This window comes from Musca domestica, unplaced genomic scaffold (genome assembly GCF_030504385.1).
Source record: "Musca domestica strain aabys unplaced genomic scaffold, Musca_domestica.polishedcontigs.V.1.1 13, whole genome shotgun sequence".
NCBI classification, from domain to species: Eukaryota; Metazoa; Arthropoda; class Insecta; order Diptera; family Muscidae; genus Musca; species Musca domestica.
In genome coordinates this window covers 16383367-16406481 of record NW_026712172.1, presented here as the reverse complement: position 1 = coordinate 16406481, position 23115 = coordinate 16383367, and the positions used below count along the sequence as shown (strand labels likewise).

General features: G+C 36.3%; 4 protein-coding genes across 6 annotated transcripts; 1 reads left to right on the top strand and 3 right to left on the bottom strand.

Annotated features, from left to right (window-relative positions):
- Positions 1-1371: 1371 nt before the first annotated feature.
- LOC101891065 (skin secretory protein xP2) lies at positions 1372-8714 on the bottom strand. Its single transcript, XM_005185500.4, has 2 exons — positions 7626-8714; positions 1372-2538 (listed from the first exon to the last, which is right to left on the bottom strand). Exons 1-2 carry the CDS (start codon positions 8398-8400, stop codon positions 1811-1813), a joined length of 1503 nt encoding a protein of 500 aa, XP_005185557.2. The 5' UTR covers positions 8401-8714; the 3' UTR covers positions 1372-1810.
- A 1406-nt stretch (positions 8715-10120) lies between these two features.
- LOC101894168 (zinc finger protein 184) lies at positions 10121-18524 on the bottom strand. The gene is made up of 10 exons (XM_059118745.1): positions 17710-18524; positions 17460-17647; positions 17347-17394; positions 16995-17286; positions 16624-16930; positions 11384-12024; positions 11110-11321; positions 10991-11038; positions 10486-10777; positions 10121-10420 (listed from the first exon to the last, which is right to left on the bottom strand). Exons 1-10 carry the CDS (start codon positions 18318-18320, stop codon positions 10129-10131), a joined length of 2931 nt encoding a protein of 976 aa, XP_058974728.1. The 5' UTR covers positions 18321-18524; the 3' UTR covers positions 10121-10128.
- On the top strand, positions 12980-15002 carry LOC101891412 (zinc finger protein 625). 2 transcript variants are annotated; one of them, XM_059118697.1, is made up of 6 exons: positions 12980-13700; positions 13805-14028; positions 14096-14143; positions 14213-14501; positions 14573-14786; positions 14857-15002. In XM_059118697.1, the coding sequence occupies exons 1-6, from the start codon at positions 13099-13101 to the stop codon at positions 14950-14952; spliced, it is 1473 nt and encodes a 490-aa protein (XP_058974680.1). In that variant the 5' UTR covers positions 12980-13098; the 3' UTR covers positions 14953-15002. The 2 variants fall into 2 exon arrangements, with proteins under 2 accessions (XP_058974680.1, XP_005185559.2); XM_005185502.4 differs by having other exon boundaries at positions 12981-13700; positions 13766-14028.
- Positions 18525-19918: 1394 nt separating the features above from the next.
- Positions 19919-22532, bottom strand: LOC101894337 (zinc finger protein 28 homolog). Of its 2 annotated transcripts, XM_005185517.4 has the most exons (7): positions 22146-22532; positions 21377-22048; positions 20984-21312; positions 20869-20916; positions 20511-20799; positions 20234-20447; positions 19919-20171 (listed from the first exon to the last, which is right to left on the bottom strand). In XM_005185517.4, exons 2-7 carry the CDS (start codon positions 21856-21858, stop codon positions 20079-20081), a joined length of 1455 nt encoding a protein of 484 aa, XP_005185574.3. In that variant the 5' UTR covers positions 21859-22048; positions 22146-22532; the 3' UTR covers positions 19919-20078. The 2 variants fall into 2 exon arrangements, with proteins under 2 accessions (XP_005185574.3, XP_058974674.1); XM_059118691.1 differs by lacking the exon at positions 22146-22532 and having other exon boundaries at positions 21377-22111.
- Between the last annotated feature and the right edge of the window lie 583 nt (positions 22533-23115).

Here is a 23115-nt window from a genome sequence, read left to right as displayed (position 1 = left end):
CACGAGCCATTTTTCGGCCACTGCGACGCGGGTTCGCGAACAAGTCGCTTCTTTACTTTTCGAACTGCTTCATTTCGGCTGATGTTGCTGTTTCTGTTTTCATTCGTTCACTTCCTTGACGTCGGGCTACGCTACCAGTATCACGGTAATGAGCCATGTTACGAGACACAAAAGATTTATTCACATTTAAACGCTGGAGTGCTCCTAACGATAGCCACATGTGGCTTTCCAGCCAAATATAAAGAAATCACACTATCACGCTTGAATTCCATCACGAATAACATTTTTTTTTTTGGAAAATTCTAAACAAAATGCTTTCGTACGATTGTAAACAATATAATGAGCTGTCACTGGAATAATTTTAGCAGCTATCGGACGAGTGGTATAGAAATAACAGCAGTCTAAAATTTGTTACAGTTTTTCCATCTCACCCTGGGGAAATATTTCAATGGGTGGTTTGATATTCCTGGCAGCATTGAAAGGATTTAGAAAGCCCAGTCGGTCAATTCCACTGCATACGGCTCAAATAAATCTTTCTATAGAAGGTTAATCCGAGAAAAAGCTCTAATGTAAACATACCTTGAAGGTGAGAATACACAAAACGCTTTTTTACTGGCTTCAGTCATTGGCTGGCTTTATCGTAGGGAAACAAGGGAGTTTTAGGTCGACTTAGTTCGTTTTATAATCTTACATTGAGAAAGAAATTTTCCCAATTCGAAAAATGTGTAAATTTGATGTAATAATTCGATTAATTATTCCCATATTAATACCTACCACCCATTGCAATTCAGAAAATTCTCAAATTTTACTGTGTTGGAGTATTATGAGTGCATTTATTTATTTCGAGAAGAAAACATGAAAACTTCAAAAAATACAACGATATTAACAATCTAAACAAAAGTAATAAAAATATATATAAAATTACTTGTATATCAATATGCAGCTGCCAACAAAATGGAAATATTGATAAATTTATATAACAATAGTTGTTGTTTGTTGTGTAAATAATGTAAAAAAAACAACGAGTAATACAGACAAAGACGATTGCTTGCTTGTTTCACAAAATAAAATAGAAATTCCCTAATTACAGTTTCATATTTTTAAGGCCATAAATTACTATTATTTCAAGTAGTTTTTTTTATATATTGTTAGTTTGTCTCTCTGTTTGTGTGTTAAAGTAAGTGTCTGCCGTTTGTCAGAAATAAAATACACATACAAACAAATGTAGTTTACATTCAGTGTAATCGTAACACAATTTAGTTTGTTAGTTAAGAGGTTAAACTAAAAGGTCAAAGGAGATGGCTTTTTGGAAAACTAGGTAAAACTGGAATGAGAATAAGGAATGAATAGGGAAAATTGGAGGTGTTGGCATTTTTTTTTTGTGTAATTAAAAGGAAGTTTATTAATTGTTAATACAAATATTTATTTAAGGACATTGGGGTTATCTGTTTGTAAATCATAAACAAAAACTATATTTTTTTAATTACATTTAAAGCTTCTTCAATTGAGGTATATACCGTCGTTCTGCAAATGTTAAGCAAATTTGATTCATTAAATATTCAAGGTTACTACCATGACGTTATTTAGTTATTATAGACAAGTTTTAAAACTGTCTGCATTGAATACTAATCAGCAACCATAGCCATGGAAGCAAAGGGGCAATAGGAGTGCAGTACTTACACAAATTTTAATTAATTATTTCATTGTTTTGTTCTTTTTGGGACAAGATTCGTTCGAGATTCTTAGATTAACAAAATTTATAACAACTTGGTAAGGTAAGGAGATTCAAAAACAAATTTCGGGAATCGACTTAATGGACAAGCAAATAGCTAACCACAAAGCACACTATGAGGCCCAAGAGACCTTGCTGCTGTTCACGTTTGGCTCCAGAAACGGCCGGTTTGGCATTTTGTTCACCCACCAAGGTGGATTGTTGCAATTGTTGTGATCCGCCAGCGGGTACTGGCTGCATGGGAGCCAGAGGAGCTGAACCCTCGGCTGGTGGTGGTGGTGGAGCAGCAGGATCCATGGATCCGTCGGCTGCTGGTGCTGCTGCTGGTGGCGGTGCAGGATAGCAGGCAATTTGTTCCACCTCCATCATTTTGCTGGCATCATTGGGATCGGTGGCATTCACACGAACCGGAACACAAATAATGCCACCCGGGGCGGGAGGAGCAGCTTGTTCGGGATTTGTGGCATTTGTCATATCAGCAGGCATGGGGGCAACAGTTGTATTATTCATATCTCCAGCGGTCATTGGAACCAAAGGTGCCAAGGGAGCCATTGGTGCAGCGGCGGCAGCAGCAGCAGCATCACCACTTGTGGCTGGAGCTGGTGTACCGCCAGCATTTATGATGGTGGCCCCATTGGCATCCGTGGCATTAATGGGTTGTCCTGTATTGTTGATAATGATGACACGATCACCCCCACCGGCAGCATTACCAGCAGCAGGAGCCTGTTCCACAACCTTAGTTTGGGTTGGAGTCAGGACATGACCCAAAATGGCACCTCCAATTGCACCGGCAGCTAGACCGGAACCTGTGGGAAGAGGAAAAAAAACAACAATAATGAGCTTCATTTATAAAAAAAAATCTCTTAAAATAAAAAAAAAATAGGAAGAACAAGTAAAAAATGCTGTAAGTTCGATCGGGCCGAACTTTGAATACCCTCTACCATTTGGAACGAAAACAATAAAATCCGTTAAAAATTTTGTTAAAAACTTAAAAATACCGAAAAAAGTTATTATATTATGGTCTATACGTCCACATGAACCTGCATAGGTAACTTTTGTCATACGCCATTACAATATTCAAATGCGAAACTTAAAAAAAATCGGTGAATAATGTAGCTAAAATCATCCAAATCCCAAATACTGCTATTTGGGGCTATACGAAGACGTGGAACTGCACAGACAATTTTCTGTCTTAGGCTGTAGTATCCATTACGAACTTCAAATATCAAATTTGAAACGATTCCGGTGAATAATGTCGCTGAATTCATCAAAATACCGAATATCGGGAGGTATTGTTATATGGGGGCTATACGAAGACGTGGGCCTACATAAAAAAATTGTCTATCTTAGGTTGTAGTATCCATTGCGAACTTCAAATATCAAATTTGAAACGATTCCGGTGAATAATGTCGCTAAAATCATTAAAATACCGAATATAGGCAGGTACCATTATATGGGGGCTATACGAAGTCTTGGACCTGCATAGATAATTTTCTGTCTTAGGCTGTAGTATCCATTATGAATTGCAAATACCAAATTTGAAACAATTCCAGTGAATAATGTCGCTAAAATCGTCAAAATACCGAATATAGGGAGGTACTTTTATATGGGTGCAATACGAAGACGTGGACCTGCAGAGACAATTTTCTGTCTTAGGCTGTGGTATCCATTGCGAAATTCAAATACCAAATTTGAAACAATTCCGGTGAATAATGTCGCTAAAATCATCAAAATACCAAATATCGAGAGGTATTGTTATATGGGGGCTATACGAAGACGTAGACTTGCACAGATAATTTTCTGTCATATGCTGTAGCATCTATTACGAACATCAAATACCAAATTTGAAATAATTCCTGTGAACAATGTCGCTAAAATCATCAAAATACCGAATATCGAGAGGTACTGTTATATGGGCGCTATATTAAAACGTGTACCTACATGACCCATTTTCAATACCAAAAGTCCGGCAGACATAATATACATTTGAATAAAATTTTATCAATCTACTTCAATTAGTTCGGAAGCTAGAGTGTTTTCAACAGACGGACGGACATCGCTATATGGACATAGAATTTTATGCTGGTCAAGAATACTATGGTAGAGGGTATAAAAATGCAATGCAATTTGGTACATTTTTTTCCGATTTAAAATAACTTTCTTCCAAATATTACAGATTATTTTAACGTTCGCAAAGTTAAGTTGTCCGTCGTCGTAAAACAATAATTTAAGCCAATTAGTAACAACCGGCAGTCAGCATTTGAAAGCCTTTCTCATAAGTTCACAACAAAGGAAATTCATATATTCACATCTTGTTTTTCTTGGAAATATGATTCACACATACGCGCTGTTAAGTGTTGAATTTCGTTGTTTATACACCTTCCCCCACAAATGAGGGGGTTATTGAAAAAAAGGCAACACAAAAGCAATTGGCAAACAGAAATATGCCAATACGCTTTTGATGGTCAAGAAATTCATGCGTTGCCCAAAAATACACAATTTGCATGACATGGAGATATTAGCAAACAACAAAATGGTTTATGGTTACCATAAGGCAAACAAAACTGTACTGAAATGATGAAATTGTTGTTATTGAATTTGTGGTAGGAAGACGAGGATGGATCACCATGCATTGGAGTTTTTTTGGTTTCCACAATCCAATAATTATCATTAGTTTTTAATAGTTCCTCAGTTTTCCCATATCATTTCAATAGAGGAAACTCGGGTAGAAAAGAAAATTTTCTGGAAAGAAGAATCTGAGTTTATGGAGAGATGCACCTTCTATTAAAATGTTTAAAATTTCTCTTCCATAAACTAAGTTTCATTTTCATGTAAAATTGTCTGGATTTAAATCGCTTCTTTAAGGAAAATAGTATCATTTATCAGCGCAGGTTTGACTGCAAATCTAGACAACTGTCTTTTGTCAAATATTTTTACTTTTATTTAGAGATCTCTTGCTAATCGATGTTTGTAGAAGTCATTAGCATGATCTTGACAACCCATGTTTTGTCACAATACTTCCATGGAGTAATATACAGGGTGAGACTGCTGTCATTTCTAAGCCACCCGTCAGACAGCTGTTAAAAATATTCCTGTGACAGCTCATTATATTGTTTACAAGCGTACAACAGCATTTTTGTGGGAAGTTTCCAGAAAAGTTTCGTGATGGAATTCAAGCGTGATAGTGTGATTTCTTTATATTTGGCTGGAAAACCACAAGTGGCTATCGTTAGATCACTCCAGCATTTAAATGTTAAAAGAATGAAACTTTCATGTCTCGTACCATCGCTCGTTACCGTGATACTGGTAGCGTAGCCCGACGTCAAGGAAGTGGACGGAAGAAAACAGCAACATCAGCAGAAATGGTAGAAAGTAAAGAAGCGACTTCATCGAAACCCGCGTCGCAGTGGCAGAAAAATGGCTCGTGAGCTGAAAATATCAATACTCCTTGCGCAAATAGTGCAAGAACCTTCACCGCAACAGAAAGAAAATAGAATCAAAAAGAGCTAAAGAGTTGCTTCGCTTGGTTGAAAGTGGTGAACTGCCGAATTGGGTTTTCTTCGTACCCGATGAGAAAACATTCGTTGTCCAGCAGTTTGTAAACAAACAAAATGATCGTGTTTACTGGCCAAAGAGGTCAGCTGAAAATGTGCACCTTCAGTTGGCCACCAGAACTCAAGCGCCGGCCATGGAGAGAGTGTGGCCCGCCATAATAGCCGATGGCCGCCCTCCGCTCGTATTAATCGACCGTGGGTGGCATCAGAATAAATGCCGAATATTATCACGAAAATATTCTTGAGGGTATATTAAAGCCTTGGGCACGCAAACCTTGGACATTCCTAAAGGACTCAGCAGACGCCACCCAAGAATGGTTACAAAATAAAGTTCCTCGCTTCATTTCCAGCGCACAATGGCCACCAAAATCTCCGGATACCAATCCGTTGGACTATTGTGTCTGGAGTATTTTGGAAAGCAAGGTTGGTACTAAAAAATACCAAAGTGTCGAATTCCGCAAGCATGCGCTTCGTCGGGAATGGGCCAAAATATCGCAGAGCAACATTCGGGCAGCGTGTGACGGTTTCATTGGCCGTTGGAAGGCCAAAAAAAAAATCGTGCCAAAGGCGACCAATTCGAACAAATCTAAACTTATTCTAAAATTTGATGCTATTTCCAATATTTTTTGCTTTCATTCAATAAAATTTAAAAAAATATATATAAAAATGATGGCCTTTGACTTTGTTGCATTTTTTTTATCTCACCCTGTATTTCAATATGGCAACAAACATGAAATTTCTGGATCAGATTGATTTAATTTACCTTTAATATTTTGTATTCATTTGAGAAGAGCTCGTTGGCAATGATTATTTAATTGTTTATTTCTCAGATTTATTTGAAAATCCAATAAATGGCATATAACCAATTTATTTATCATTGATCTCGGTGGTCTGAAGCTTTGCTGTTTGTTGTGGACAAACAAAGGGGGTAGATATTTTTGCCAGTGACTCGAAAAACAAAAAACAAGTTTAACACATGTTTGGATCTGTCACCGAGAGTCTACTGATGCATGAATAATGTACATAGCTTATTGCCATACACAATTGTTCTGCTTCAATAGAAAGCTTAACATGCAGGGGAGGGGATAACTTTGATACAAACAAACTAAGCAAATATTAGAAAGGAAGATAAGTAGTTAGTGATAATAAATAAATCAAAAGAAGAGTGATTTTAATTCATTATTATTTTTTTTCTGGAAAACCTAAAAATAAATATAAATTCTGGAAACAAAATAATTCAATTATATTAAAACCAATTGATAGAAAAGTGGGGGAATTAGAAGCAAGTAAACATAATATAAACATGAACCTGTGGCCATGATTTTCACATCAAAATCAAGGCTATATTTGAATGGATTTTATCTTCCATCCTCATTTTAGATTAAACCCTCAAAAAGGTCAATTTGAATGTTTACCCTTAACGAGACTCTTCCTCTGTTCCAAAACCTTCAACAATTTACTATAATTTCGTTATAATAAAGGGAAACTCGGTTATTGTAGTAAAAAATATTTACATTCTTGCAGTTCTGGAACAGATTATCCATGGGTTCGAAATAGTTATTTCACGGAATAAGTGTAAACTACAGAAATTTTTGATATAAATAAGAAAAATTCTCTACTATCGTGATATACGTTTCAGTTTGTCAACAAAAAACTCAATTCAATTATAAAAAAAATTGTCTACCAAGTTATGCGGCTCACGTTCATCAGGGTAATTCACACGAACTGCACAAAAAAAAACAATCTATGCAAAAAGTACCCACATCAGGTGATGAATTTACATTTTAATGTGACGATATCCAAGCTATGTTTAAAGTATAAGAGGTAACGTTGAGCAAAAATTGATATGATACATAAAGACATATAAAATTAGACTGATTTTTGAATATTTCTAATTTGCACTTGATTTTTAAGTACACACACTAACAATTTCCGGAAAAGTTCATTGGCAAGAAGGCTGCGAGATTTACTAATTGATTTCTGCTCTATGAGTCTTTTCACGGTCAGAAGATATATTTTAATTGGCTTATCATGTTTATTCTGGAATTCAATATCAAATTTGCCCAACTATGCTTTATACTGCAATATTTGTAATATAACAAATCATATTTCGTATATCTTGGGTATATGTCATTCTTTTCAAGACTTTATTAATCACAACACCTTCAGGATCCCTATTTTTCTATCTCCAATACAGTTAATTGTACCTTTCAAAACCTAGTCCCCTAAATCTACCTAAGTGCACTTAAATCTACCTAAGTGAACTTAAACTTAAATTTCAAATTAAAAACCTAGAACAAAAATAAAAACCAATGAAAAAGATTTCCTCCCATACTCACCAAAACCTAAACCAGATGATGTTTGTTGTGGTGGCGATGAATAGAGCACAGCACCGGGTGGCAATTGACCACCAGCCGGGAAATAACTAGCACCAGCTGGAACAGAATTAGCAGGATAATAACCACCACCACCACCTCCGGGGGCATGATAACCACCACCCATTGGATAACCTCCAGCCATGGGATAACCGCCGGGAACGTGTGAAGGACTATTGTACAGAGTGGCTCCTGGTGGCAAATTATTGGGACTGTGATAGGTGGCACCAGCCGGTAACTGTTGTTGGGGATATGAAGCTGAACCGTAATGGGTACCAGTGGCCTGATTGTAATTTGGTGGTGGTGCCCCATAATTGGGTTTCTGATATGCCGGTGGTGGTTCATGGAGATTGGTCTTGGCTCCTCCGGCTACGTTACTGGGCGAATAAGCTGGCGGTGGTCCAGCAGCACCATGTTGATTGTTGGGCACATTCCAACCAATTGGCTGGGAATTGGATGACGATGGAGCACTAGCCGGACGATTGGGTTGTGCATTGTAGTTGGGGTAACTTAGTTTCGCCTGGTCCGCATGAGAATTACCACTACTAATGGAATATGTGGGTTTGGTGACATGTGTATCCGGCTGTCTTCGGGTGGTGTGACCTCCACCCGATGATGTCTTACGACCACCACCACCCAATGCTCGCTTAGCCTCACTCAGGGGTGAAAGCACCAATAAGGCACTTAACACCAACCAGACAATGGCCGTGGTGGAGGTCCCACTAGTACGTGTTACCATTTTCGTTTTAATTTTTTTCGACAATTCTCAAACACCCGTCGCACTTCTACGTCGTTGTTTTGCTGGTTGAAAGTTTTAGTAAAGACTGATTTTTCGTTTGGTTCGTGGTTGCCGTTGTCCGAAGACAACAATAACAACAAGTTGTTTTTACTCTTGTGACTTGTAAATAATTTATTTATGGTTAATTGAATAAAACCTGTTTGGTGGGGGTGGCCCCTTTATGCTTCTTCCCTTCCACAAATATTTTTTTTCTGTTAAATAAATAAACTGCAATGCTGCTCTTCAATTGAAACGAACGGTTCGGGAGTATATGAAATGAATTTCGCGAACATGCAAACACGAATAAAGTTTACTTGAATTATTCATTTAAATGAACCACGGAACCAGTCGTTGCATATTGTAATTAGTTTTTCTTAAAATCAATGAAATATTTAAGATAGCATATTCTGGATATTCTGGAAAGGACGAAGGTATATAGATCATGCAAAAAAGCGGATCATAAATAACACATTGTATTTTGTTAAACAAGATTCATTTGAATGGCCATTACTGCTAAAAATTGAGCATAAATAAACAAATGACAGTTGCAAGCAATCTGGGTTGCCAAGTATTTTTGAAAATGTTTAGAAAGTTTTAGCAGTAAATGTAGAAAAAGAGCAATCTGCCAGAAACTGTTGTTACATGTTTCCAGAGAGAAAAAAAAATTGAAAAAGTACAATATCGGGAGGTACTGCTATATGGGAGCTATACGAAAACGTGGTCCGACGTTGCCCATTTACGAACTTAACCTCCAGTAGGCAAGGTGTAGGGTATAAAAATTGTATTTAAGGGGTAGCTTTGTTCGCATAGCCGATTGAACGTATCCAGAAGAGAATATCTCTGTACCCAGAAAAGGTATTAGCACAAATTGTAGCATTTTGTAAAGGTAAGAGAGTTAGCAAGAATTTGGCATCAATTTGTTTGACCCCCATAATGGGACCTTTTTGACTTTTTGGGGGTTTTATAAAAAATTCCAAAAAAATTGAATTGAAGAGATTTTACTAGAGTTAGACCCAAATAAATAAATTGACAAAAATAAATAGAAATAACGGGTTCCATCCATCCATTTACCGTCTCTGCTGGAATTCCCGAGAATGGGGAGAAATTTCGTAAATTAAATTGGTACGGAACTTATTCGAATAAAGAAAACAAAAAACTGATCATGAGACGATGGGTAAGAAATAACATATAAATAATGATTTGAAAAGGTATGGAGTTACGACTGAGGAGATGAAATCGTTTCCACTTTTTTATAGGTAGGAAGCTCTATTCCAAATCTTGCGAGAATGAAAAAATAGTGATAATAGTAGAACTCGTCCTTTTTTGCTTTGTTCCAGAACTGTAGGAATGTAAAGAAATGTTACTACGATAATAGATTTTCCCTCTAAGATATCGAAAAAAAAATCAAAACTACTATATTCTTCCAGGTTCTGGAACAGAGCATTATTGATATATTAAAGTGTGAGCACATAAGCAGCATCATGGCTAGGCAAATTAATGTCACATTATAAGTAAAAACGACGACAGGTTTCGAGTGGGCTCTTTTACGATGTCACAAAATATGCCATGCGAAGACTTCAAGCTCCTTACGTACTCTCACCTTAAGGCGTTTAAAAAATCGATAAATAATTCTCAATTGGAACCAACAGTGTAATAAGAAAAAAAAATCACATGAAACACATTTATAATTTATCTACAAAATATTCCTTTTATTTCTAGTGCATTCAGTTCAGCTACATTTCGAGCTCTTGTTTCCTCATCATCGTTTTTATGCAATATAAAGTGTTCTTTTACTAATTTAACCGTTGCAAATCGTTGTGGACACAATGCGCACTGATAGACATTTTCACCCAAATGGAATCGCAAATGTTTCGTTAACTCGTTCGACTGACAATAGGCCTTTTCGCAATATTTGCATTTGTACGGTTTTTCACCAGTATGTATGCGTGTGTGCCGCTGAAGTTTCTCATTTGTATTGAATCTAAAATATCAAAAAATAACTATTAATGGAATATATGAAAAAAAAAAAACCATATCCACTCTTACCGTTTTTCACAGAACTCACAAGAGAATGCTCGTTCGTTACGATGATACATTTTATGCTGCTTCAAAACAAACGCCCGCGTAAATCCTCTGCCGCACAAATCACAAACATGAGTACGCGACTTTTCCCGATGTACCACGGAATGTGACGATAAATCAGTTCGTGTGGTAAATGCTTTCGGGCAATCGGGACATGTGAATTGTCTTTCTTTTTTGTGACGGAATGTATGTTGCTTCAAACTGCTCGATGTGGTGAATCCTTTGCCGCATTCGGAGCAGAGGAATGGCTTTTCACCTGCATATATTTATTTTTCATTACAGGACAAAACAAGTATGGGTGGTATGTTCCAGAACCTCAAGAATCTACTATTTTTTTTTTAATATTTTTCGATATCATAAAGGGAAAATCGGTTATCGTAGTAAAAACTTTTACGTTCTTGTAGTTCTGGAACAGACCAGGGATTTTCAATTTTGGCCCTACCCTATCTACTCTAAAACCTCAACTTACCGCTATGTGATCGTAAGTGATCTCGTAACATATACGCATGAGGAAATCCTGAAATAGGCAAAATATTGTATTGAATTTGGGTTACAAGTCAGATCATATTGATAAAGTTAAATGTATACCTCTATCACAAACATTGCACACATATTTTCGTTCACGATCTTCTCCTGCTTTACGTTCATGCAGTTGTAAATGTTTCTTTAAGGATGCTTCAGTTTTTAGCTGCTTTTTACATTGCGTACAGGGAAATGACTCTTGGGTACTATTTTTATTTTTCGATTCACTGGACTTTTTATTCGATTTTGTAGATTTCTCCTTTTTTGTGGATTTCTTCCTACAATAGATAAAAAAAGGAAATAAGGAACAAGTATTGCAGTATTCCTATATACTACCTACTTTTCACCAAAGTTGCTATCACTGTCGGTGTCCAATTCAAAATCTATACTAAAATCGCTTGAACTTTTTACGCTTTTTATAAATTCCTCTTCATTGTCTTGTGCCATTTCATCATCGACAAACTGATCGGACTGAAATGAGTTTTGATCTATGAAAACATCTTCCTCCACTTCAGATTTCATTAATTTTTCGTCGTCCACATCCAAGGCCTTTTCGAACATATCAAAAAATGGATGTTCTTCCTCATCGTCTGGCTTTTTACTTGCAGCAGCAGCAGCAGTATCTGATGTTTGTAAGAGTTCATAAAGATGCCGTTCTACGCTTAAACATTTTTCTCGGAAATAATTGAACTCCTTTATATTGTTTGCGCATTCTATGCATATATTCTTCGGAAGCCTGTCATTTTGTTGTAATTTCAGCTGTGGAATGGAGATTTTTAAGAGTTCCAATAGAGTTGGTGGATGGGTTTGTTCTTCGTTACTGTTTACAATTGTGTTAAGTGGTAGCATTTGCTTGTCCTGCTTTCCAGTAGCCATCTCTTCTGCTTTCAGGGAGCCTGATCCATCATACATGCACGTACGGCACACATCTTCTATTTTAACAGGCATAATGACCACCGTTTTTTTGTTAAAATGACCAATATATATTATTTAAAGCATTTATTTATTTATTATTTTACTGTGTTCCAGCAGCTAGTTAGTACACCAGGAGCTTTTTGTGCCTTTTGCAATACAAAAGTAAAAACGTTCCAAACGAAACCTATAAGAAGGACAAAACAATAAAACATAGATCCCGATAAAAATAGGCAGAAAGTAAAATCCCAATTGCTGTTGTTTACGAATGGGACATGGGGGCAACGCAATCAGTTGCCATATTCATTAAAATGAGCCACTGAACTAGTCGTGTATTTTGGAAGAGTTGATGCCGAATTGAACTAAGTCGCACTTCGGAAAGAAACAAGGGGCAGAACATTAATGACTGATAAACATCAATCCTATGGGGTAATTGAGTTCAGGATAACATATAGTACGTAGGCCTATGAAACCACATGATTTTATTTTCTTGGTGTTTTCTTTTAAATATAAAAGTGTTCAGAATCATGGTATAATGAAGAGAAGGTAGGCCAACTTTGAAAAAATTGCAAGTATAGAGGTCTACCTGTTTGGCTTGTAATGTCAGAATTAGTATCAAGACAATAAAAAATCAAACAACTTGTTGCATTTATTTTGAATAAATAATTGAAAAACGCGATAACTGAATGAAAGGTCAACACTTCTTTTCAAAACCAGATTCTATATATCTCTAAAGGATTATTTCGCTACAAAAACTCTAGATTTTGTCGATGCGTACGATGAAATAAACATTTTGAAAACATCCGAATTTGAATGTGTCCTGAACAATTTTTTTTGTTATTGAAAAGAAAACACATACATAAACAAATAAAGATGACATATTAAGCCAAGACAATAAAAGAATTGAAATCATATGGTATCATATCCCTACCTTGATATCATTGTACCATGAGTACTACTATATTGCGGATTCTGGAAAATATTTAGAACCATATTATTATTATTTCTAAAAAAAATTGTAAGCTAGTTCCACGGCTCATTGCAATGAACTTTCCAGCTGATTGCATTGTCGTTATGTTGTTGTTTTTGTCAGGAGCTCGAGTTGAAATCTTCTGACAAACAAATCTCTGGAAAGGAGTAGAAATGGACAAAAATAGTTCCCCTATACTTCCACTGAAAGAATTATGTAGGACATGTACGGCCAGTAGCAGTGATGCAAATAAAATATCTGTAAAATGTATTTATGAACCCTTATTGGATGAGTCCGGAAGTCCATCAATAATGGATGTACTGATAGCGCTAGAACCCCAAATTGAGATTGGCTTCCTAGACGAACTACCAAAAATTGTCTGCATGACATGTATTCAACAATTACAGAAGACATACAAGTTTTTGGTGGCATATCGACACGCCAATGAAAAGTTACAGAAATTGTTAAAAGATGTTAAGTCCACGACAAAGGAAACTGTGCAAAAGGTGTCCCAGCAACAACAACAAATGCAAAATTTTGTGGACGATGACATTGATTCACTGTTGCCAGTAGATTATGAAATAGACATTATCGAGAAACATGTAGAGGAGGAGGATAATGTGGAAGTCGAGGATGTCGATATTAAATGGACAGATAATGATGCATATAATAGCGAGAGCCATGATGGAGAGGATGAGGACCATGGGCCCGGGTATGTCGGTATTAAATGGGTAGATAATGATGCCAAAATTAGCGAGAGTAGTTTAGATGAAAGGTAATAATGTCTTGATGTGCGTTCAATAATTAACAACTATTATTATTTTCAAATTTTTATCATAGCAATGATTTGTTAAAGGACATGGCACCATTACCAAATAGAACCACAAGTTGCGAAAAGGAGCAAATTAAATCGGCAATAGAACAGAAACCGGACTCCGACGAAAAGGAACCTCGAAAGAATAAAGATGGAACTTACAACTGCCCGGAATGCGAAATGGTACTTGATAGTGTGCCCAAATGGAGGCAACATGTCCAAACTGAACATAAACATGTAAAAATCAAAAAGCAGGGAAAAAGCTACAAATGTGAATTTTGTGGCAAAGGTTAGTTGCGGATGACTTGATTGTAAAAACAAGGGTAATTAAATTATATTCTGTATTTCTATCGAAGTGTTTTACCATGCCACTGCCTACAGGAATCACACGCGCACCCATACTGGTAATAGTTTTAATTTAGTGAAATTACTTCTTTTTTGTTATATCTTAAATCATGAACCACCACTTGCAGGTGAAGAACCATATTTGTGTGTTGAATGCGGCAAGAGTTTTAAAGTTCGAAGTAGTTTGTATACCCATATGCTGCGCCACAAGGGTGAAAAGAATATGCAGTGTCCCCAATGTCCGAAACAATTTGTCTGCGCCAGTGGACTCTATTGTCATATGTTAGTGCACAAAAAAGAGAAACCATTTGTGTGCGACACCTGTGGCGCTGCCTTTCATATGGCCTATATGCTGAGGAAACATAACTTATACCATAGGGGGGTAAAACCACATCCCTGTGAACATTGCGATTTACGGTAACATCTGCAAAGGAGTAAAATTCCATATTGGATGCCGAATGTCATAGTTTTATTGTTTCTTTTTTTAGATTTGTAACTGCCGAAAAGCTACGCCGTCATGTTCGTACTCATACGGGCGAGAAACCATATGTGTGCCATTATTGTGATCGTGCCTTTGCCCAGAGTAACGATTGTAATAAGCATATGAAACAACATGTCGGTGAGAACATCTATCAGTGTGAATTATGTCCTTTGCGTTTTCCCCTGGTCCGGGATTTGCGTGTTCATTTCGCAACACATAGGGTGAGGGAATTTTTCAAACAAATCGATAAAGGTATCTAAAGTAATAAAATTATTTTTCTAATTTTTTTAGAACGATGATGAAGAAACCCGTAAGAGAAATCTTGAAGCCCGAAAAATTGAAGTTCATAATTTGAGAATTAAATTTGGTTATAAAAAGAAAGATTAAAATAATGTAACAGCAGGTTGAAAACAAAAAGCACTTGATTTATTATTTAATGATTGTATACATATTGATATCAAATGAATATGAAGGAATCGTTCTTATTCTCGCGAGATAACTTTCGAATCGTCAATGCTATTAAATTGAAATACACATGAAGATACACAGGCAAATCGGAGTGAATAAGACTTATTCTGAATCAGAATTTTTTAGAAAGAATTAAATGAAACAAATTAAACGTATGCTATAACCCAAATGCAGACCTCTGTGATATAAGGCAACATTAGGGCCACACTCACTATCAATATTACTGTACAGCTGATGTGCCCCTTCGAGTATGAGAGAGCTTAAACAATGTGCAACAGTCTTCATGCTTTTTTATACCCTCCACCATAGTATGGAGGGTTTATTATGTTTGTCATTCCGTTTGTAACACTTCGAAATATACATTTTAGACCCCACAAAGTATATATATTCTGGAACAGCGTAAAATTCTAAGACGATCTAGCCGATCTGTCCATCCGTCTATCCGTCTATGGAAATCACTCTAGTTTCCGAACGAAATGAATTTGGTTGATAAAATTTTACTCAAATGTGTATTATATCTGCAGGACTTTTGGTATTGAAAATTGGTGAAGTAGGTCCACGTCTTCGCATAGCCACCATACAACAGTACCTCCCGATATTCAGTATTTTGATGTTTTTAGCGACACTATTCACCGCAATTGTTTCAAATTTGGTATTTGAAGTTCGTTATTAGTACTGCAGCTTATGACAGAAAATTGCCTGTGCTGATCCTCGTCTTCGTATAGCCACCATATAATCGTACCTCCCTTTTTTTTCGGAATTTTGAGGGTTTTGGCGACATTATTCACCGCAATTGTTTCAAATTTGGTATTTGAAGTTCGTTATTAGTACTGCAGCTTATAACAGAAAATTGCCTGTGCTGATCCTCGTCTTCGTATGGCCACCATATAATCGTACCTCCTTTTTTTCGGAATTTGGATGGTTTTGGCGACATTATTCACCGGAATTGTTTCAAATTTGGTATTTGAAGTTCGTAATTGATACAACAGCATATGACAGAAAATTGTTCGTGCAGGTTCACGCCTTCGTATAGCCCTCATATATCGGTACCTCTCGATATTCGGTATTTTGATGATTTTAGCGACATTATTCACCGGAATTGTTTCAAATTTGGTATTTGAAGTTCGTAATGGATACTACAGTCTATGACAGAAAATTGTCTGTGCAGGTCCACGTCTTCGTATAGCCCTCATATATCGGTACCTACACGGTATTTTGATAACTTTAGCGACACCGATTTTTTTCAAGTTTCGCATTTGAATATTGTAATGGTTTGTGACAAAAGTTGCCTATGCAGGTCCACGTCATCGTATAGACCCGAATATAACGGCTACATTCGGCATTTTTAAGATTTTATTTTTTTTGGATACATTCGGTATTTTTAAGATTTTAACAGACTTTATTTTTTTGAAAATTGCCAAATTCGTTCCAAATGGTGGAGGGTTTCAGAGATCAGCCCGGCCGAACTTACAGCTTTTTTACTTGTTTTACAATAAAAATAAACATTCTAAGTTTTTTTTTTTAGTTTAGGCTTACAACTTGTTAATTTATTTAGCTTTCTGTTAGTAGTAATATTGTATGTCTAAATTAGATTTCTATTTCTATTTTCTTAAAGAATATACCTTTAATTTCTGTGGCATTAAAAGCAGCTAAATTTCTGGCCCTTGTCTCTTCATCGTCATCTTTGTGTGTGCCAAAATGATCTTGCAGCAACCGTACTGTTGGGTATCTTTGTGGACATAATTGGCATTGGTAAATATTCTCACCCAAATGCATGCGCAAATGTTTAGTCAGCTCATTCGATTGGCGATAGGCCTTCTCGCAAAAAGTACATTTATATGGTTTTTCGCCGGTATGTATGCGCGTATGGCGATTTCGCTTCTCATTGGTAAAGAATCTAGAAACAATAAAACAATTTACAAATTATTTTTGAAATACCATTCGACCTATTTCAAACTTACCGTTTATCACAAAACTCACAGGCATAACGCCTTTCATTCGTGTGGAATATTTTGTGTTTCTTTAAGCGATATTCTTTGGCAAAGCCATGTCCACAAACATCACAAACAAAAATTTTCGGTTTGGGTTTGTGCTTTTCATAGTGGGAAACCAAGTCATTGCGAGCAATGAACTTTTTCGGGCACTCTGAACAGGCAAAGAGTTTTTCGGTTTGATGTCGTACAGTGTGTTGATTTAAATTGCTGGTGGTTTTAAAGGCTTTGCCACATACCTGACACAGGTATGGTTTCTCACCTAAAATAAAATAACAGTTTAAGATTTCTTGATTGAAGTTATTAACAAAAATTGACTTACCATTATGATGGCGCATATGACGCCTCAAAAGGTATGGATGTAAAAATGCTACAATAAAGAGAAATTATCTTAATATTGCGTACAATTATTGTAATTTGATAGGTTTGTATTACTTCTATTGCAAACTTGGCAGACACACTTGTTGCCTTCCCTCTTTTCTTTGTGAATTCGCATATGCTTCTTTAGGGAACCTTCGGTTTTACATTTCTTGTCACAAGCGGTGCACTGGAAGTAAACTTCGTCCTCATGATCACTTAGTTCCTCGCTTGATTCGCTGGTCTCTTCCTTCGTAATCGTAGTGCTTTATAGTAGGCAAAAACAAATCATAGTAACCTTTCAATAAAAGCACCCAAAACAACTTACACCACAAAATCATCCTCATTACGTTCTTCGTCCGGATCAAATATAGTCCACATTGGACTATCACCTCCTTCAACTTCCTCCACAACAACTTCTTCTCCTATCTCTTCGCCCACCTCCTCTACTACTTCTTCTATTTCTTCCACCTCCTCTTTGCATTTTTCCACCGGTAATTCTTGCAATTCTTCTACAACATCTGCCACCTCTTCTATACCTATTGCTTCTGCATTCTCCAGATTTTCTCCTTCATCGAGTTCGGTCTCATAAACATAATAGAATGAGTTTCCATTATCATTGTCATCTTCAGATTTTGCCATTATCATTGTTTCCAAAATGTCATCAAACTGATTTTCCACTTCCAAGCATCTTTGCTGAAAAACATAAAATTCCTTTGCTCGGCCCACGCAGTCGAGACAAATGTTTTTCGGAAGTTTGGCATTGGGATCCAATTTTAGTTGTGGTATGGACGCTTTCAGCAAGTCCATTATGCTAATATTGAGTTCTTCTATAGTTGTTGTTGCCAACGGCACCAACTCCCGTTCGATGAGTGGCATATATTCGAGTGTTCCATCGAAGATGCATGTGCGACACATTCGATCCAGTGACACCGGCATTATTGTTCTTGAAATCGTTCTGTTGCAGTATTTAGAATAGTTTTCGCTCAATTTTACACAACTTTCGTTTGAAATAAGACATTAATTCCGTGTAATTTATTTCCGAAATTAGGAAATTTCCAAAATTTACGTGTTTATCGTGTTGCACAAAATTCAAAAGCGTTCCAAACGATGCGAATGGCAGCACAAAAGGGAATAACCTCCAATGAGCCAGGCTAGACAACGAAGTTGAATGATATTTTTCAACGGCGCCGTCGCCATTTTTTGCAGGCCTACCTAAATACATGACGTACGACTTCGACGTTTTTTCACCACTAAAGTTAAATGGATGCATGGTACAATGTACATTGTATCATGAATGGATGTATTTATTGTATTTAAATGAATGCTACCGAAATTCAGGAACAAACGTTACTTATCCACTATGGTAAGTTAACAAAATCATAGAAGGATTTAGGGTTGGATTTAAAATTATTTTAAATCTTCTGAGGTAAAGATTATACAATCTACGAGAATCTATTCGCTTCGGACGTCAAAGGAATCAAGGCTTCAGAATCTGGCAATGGAAGCCATATTAAAATCACCAAGAATAGGTATACGGTCTGCGTCATTCATTAACGACTAAGTTGGGAATAAATGGGAACAATTAAAAAAGGAAAATCTGTACAAATGAAAAATAAAATTAAAAGATATTTTACCCTCCACCATAGTATGGAGGGTATATTAAGTTTGTCATTCCGTTTGTAACACCTCGAAATATACATTTTAAACCCCACAAAGTACATATATTCCTGATCAGCATAAAATTCCATGTCGATTTAGCGATGTCCGTCCGTTTGTGGAAATCACTCTAGCTTCCGAACGAAATAAAGTAGATTAATAAAATTTTACTCAAATGTGTATTATGTCTGCAGGACTTTTGTTATTAAAAATGAGTCATGCAGGTCCACATTCGGTATTTTTAAGATTTGAACATAATTTTTAACGGATTTTATTGATTTTGAGAATTGTCAAATTCGTTCCAAATGATGGAAGGTATTCAAAATTCGGCCGAACTTACAGCTTTTTTAATTGTTTTTTTTTTTGTTCTTCTTTTAATTTGCTGCGATTGTATTTGATTGCTTGCAAGATATGGACCGTGCGTTCTTGGATAATAGGGTTGTACGAAATATTTTATCACAGTGGACATGGTAAGTTTTTTTTTGTACGGCATGGCGGGTATGGTTGTCACACTCTTCTCGTGATGAAATAATTCAGGTAACAAGGACTCAGAAGAATTGTAGAAGAATACAGCATCAGCGCTTCAGAAATAAATACATTTGTATATGTTTTCTTATACGACGCCAATCGGAGGTTGCTATGATGTGCCTTTTTCAACAATTTTTAAATATTTTACGAATTTTTATTCAAAATTGGTTTGACAGTTCATGGTATCAACAGCTGTGTCGATACAATTACCCGTATTCTTCTACCATGGACTCTAATATAACTGCAAACTGCAGAGACTAATCAGCTGGGATTCGATGCTACTCTCAAATGACTGTACCTGTGCTCTTCACCATGGTCATACATAAAAAACACAATTTCCTTTCCAAACATAAATTTAAAAAATTGGAGTTTCTTTTAAAAGCAACAAGTATTTTAACAAAACAAATTACCGAATGACAGGCACAGTTGAATTAAAAAAAAATAGGAGTACGTCTTTGGATACATTGCAATAGTGCTTTCTAGGCCTAAAATCACGGCTCATTGACCATTTCAATCTCTTTTATATCCAAAATTAGTTTTGAGATTAATTACTTCTATTTTTCGGGCCTCGAGATTTTTCGTACGTGTTTCTTCATCGTCATTCTATCAAATAAATTAAACAAAATTATTAGATGTGATATGTGTTCATTAATAACAGTTCTCACCTTATGTGTTGCAAAATGAACGCGCAACTCTCGGACTAGTGGAAAACGCAAAGGACACAATTCACATAAATGTATGTTTTTCCCCACATGGATTCTCATGTGATTGTGACAATCCTGACTCTGACCAAAACTCCGATCGCAATAATGGCATTCAAATGGTTTTTCACCCGTATGAGTAATTAAATGACGACGTAGTGCCTTAATTGTGGCAAAACTAAAACAAATTAATGTAAAAAGGAATTCATTAACATTTTAGAATTGTAATCTTAACACATACCGCTGATCACAATTTACACAGGCATGGTTCTTTATGCCGGTATGTAAAAAACGATGTCTTTTCAGCAAATAGGCCGCATGGAAGGCGAAACCACAAATGTCACAGACAAATGCTTTATTGTCTTTGTGAACATACATATGACCATGGAGGCCACTTGTGTCTATAAATCTTCTTGGACACTGGGGGCACTGGACATTTTTCTCTCCCTTGTGACGTTTCATGTGGACCGTTAAAGACGCATTCGTTTTAAAACCTTTTCCACATTCGGGACAAAGGTGAGATTTTTCCTCTGTGTGTGCAGAAAAGAAAAAGTGTTGAAAAGCGTGGAGTTAGAAAAGCTACGTTAACCGAAACATACCCGAATGTATTTGTAAATGGGTCCTGTATTTGTACTCTTTGTCAAATACTAGAAAATTAAAGAAGAATTTCACAGTTTCTCAATTTGTTTTGGAATTATTTACATACATAAATACCTCTTCCGCAAAATTCACATTCAATTGGTTTTTTGTTTACTTGCTTTTTGTTCTTCCGTCGTCGATTGGACTTATCTTTATTGTCTTGAGTGCTCTCTGAAGATTCTTTGGCATCTTTACGTTCCATGGTGGTTCTTGATCTTCTAGATTTTGCAGTATGTTTCTTGTCTTTTTCATTTTCATACTGTATCCGATCGGGTGACATTGCTTTACAATCCAAATCACTCTCTGGCGAATCTTGAATATTTTTTGGTGTAATGTCCATTGTAGACTTTGGATTTTGCGTGGATTGGTTTTGAATTGGATCTGTTTCCGTTAAAACTTCACAGCTACAATAAACAATATATTTTTTATTAAAATACCTTTGAAAAATCGAGCAAACTAACTATTTACCTTTTATGATAAGTATCTTCACATTCATCTGTCCATACTACATCTATCAATTTCTCTTCCATCCTATAATAGTCTATATTCAAAGTTGTAGTCTTATCCTTACATATATTGTAATCGACTACTTCTTCGTCTAAAAAGGTATCCAATTTATATTCTACTTTATTATCTATTGTTTCCTCTTCGTAGAAATCAGGGTCCTTCAGTAGTTTGAGTAATTTTTTATTGGCTTCTTTATACGATTCCATAAACTCGTAAATACTTTGCAGTTGCTGAACACACGCCATACACACCTTCTTTGGTAATTCATCTGGGTACTCATCATTGCAGCTTTGTGGGACTATTATTGTTAATAGCTCCATTATTGTTGGACAATCTGGCTTCTCATTTAGATGGTCCGAAATGTTCTTGGCTGCTTCAGTGATGCCAGCAGAACATACTCGACACAAATTTTTTATAAAATGTTGCAACTTATTTTCATCCATTTCCTTTCCCTTTCTGACCTTTCTTCAAATACAAGGAATTTCTGGTTATACAAAATATATGCAAATGTCCACTCAGATAAATGCTTGAGTAGCCATGTAAATCATTAAAAAGCGATACATCTCACTTTCATGGGCCTTAGGGAATGTGAATTACTTTTTTTTGTGTCTCCTCGTCTCCTTGGCTCACTTTCTATGGAATAAAAGGTTTATAATGTGAAAAATCTGGGGTCCCGGGTCCGTCCCCCAAGAAAAAAATAGTTTCCAGGGATCAGGGTAAAAATACCTACCTCTGGAAAATATTTAAAAAAAACCGAAGTTTTTACTAAACTAGAGTTGTCCCGGCTTATGTTTTCCAATATAGGTTGGTCCAACCAATGTCCCAATATGTCCAATTCCTCAAATTCCAACCAATTCCTCCAATTCCAACTGCTCAACTGCTGCTTGCTTGTGCGCGTCGTTGTTTGTTCGCTTTGTTTGTTGGGAAACAAAAATGAAAGACGTCCCCAACGAAACAAATAAGAAATCAAAAAGGTACGCCCGATAAAAAAGAACAAGAAAGCAAAATCCCCGAGGGACCTCTGTTGTTTACGAATGAGACATGAGGAAATCGAACCGCTGGACACATTCATTAAATGAACCGCGGGAGAAAGTTCCTTCAACTCGAGGAAGAAATCGGCCGGCTTTAGGTCGTTGGCTGCGCTGCTTTTTTTGTGTAAATCCGAACAATTAGTAATGTTAAACCAGCTTAAATGTAGCACATCAATATATTTAATATTTTTATAATATTATAATATTCAGTTTCGTTTTTAAAAATTGTTTTTTTCCTTTGCCAAAATGGCGCCGCCCATCAGCAGCCTGCCGCCGTTATTTTCTACAACCTGGTGCTTGTTTACAACGCGGGGTTTCTCAAATGGGATTTATGCTTATATTAACTTTGTCATTCTGTCATTTGAATTAGCTTTGTCATTCCGTCTGTTACATCCCTAAATATTCGTCGTAGACCCCATAAAGTATATATATTCATACGATATCCGTCTGTCTGTGTGTTGAAATCACGATACACCCCACATTATTTGACGTAGAGCGTCAAAATTTAGCAAAACAATTTGTATTGTGTCTAGGATGAAATGAAAATTAGATATATTGTCCTCACATAACGGTACCTTCCGATATTCGGTATTTCTATGATTTTTGTCACATTTTTTCACGTATTTGTCTAAAAATTGGTATTTGTAGGTCGAAATGGGTCCTAGTTCG

Bases quoted from the DNA above. Each gene is read 5' to 3' on its own strand.
- LOC101891065 (XM_005185500.4), bottom strand. From the start codon at position 8,400: ATGGTAACACGTACTAGTGGGACCTCCACCACGGCCATTGTCTGGTTG. The intron at 2,539-7,625 runs GTGAGTATGGGA...CTCTTCCCACAG, and splicing joins ATCATCTGGTTTAGGTTTTG to GTTCCGGTCTAGCTGCCGGT.
- LOC101891412 (XM_005185502.4), top strand. From the start codon at position 13,099: ATGGACAAAAATAGTTCCCCTATACTTCCACTGAAAGAATTATGTAGG. The intron at 14,144-14,212 runs GTAATAGTTTTA...CACCACTTGCAG, and splicing joins TCACACGCGCACCCATACTG to GTGAAGAACCATATTTGTGT. The intron at 14,502-14,572 runs GTAACATCTGCA...TTCTTTTTTTAG, and splicing joins TGTGAACATTGCGATTTACG to ATTTGTAACTGCCGAAAAGC.
- LOC101894168 (XM_059118745.1), bottom strand. From the start codon at position 18,320: ATGCCGGTGTCACTGGATCGAATGTGTCGCACATGCATCTTCGATGGA. The intron at 17,287-17,346 runs GTAAGTCAATTT...ATTTTATTTTAG, and splicing joins TCATATGCGCCATCATAATG to GTGAGAAACCATACCTGTGT. The intron at 11,322-11,383 runs GTAGGTAGTATA...TATCTATTGTAG, and splicing joins GATAGCAACTTTGGTGAAAA to GAAGAAATCCACAAAAAAGG.
- LOC101894337 (XM_005185517.4), bottom strand. From the start codon at position 21,858: ATGGATGAAAATAAGTTGCAACATTTTATAAAAAATTTGTGTCGAGTA. The intron at 21,313-21,376 runs GTAAATAGTTAG...TGTTTATTGTAG, and splicing joins GAAGATACTTATCATAAAAG to CTGTGAAGTTTTAACGGAAA. The intron at 20,448-20,510 runs GTATGTGTTAAG...AATTTGTTTTAG, and splicing joins TGTGTAAATTGTGATCAGCG to TTTTGCCACAATTAAGGCAC.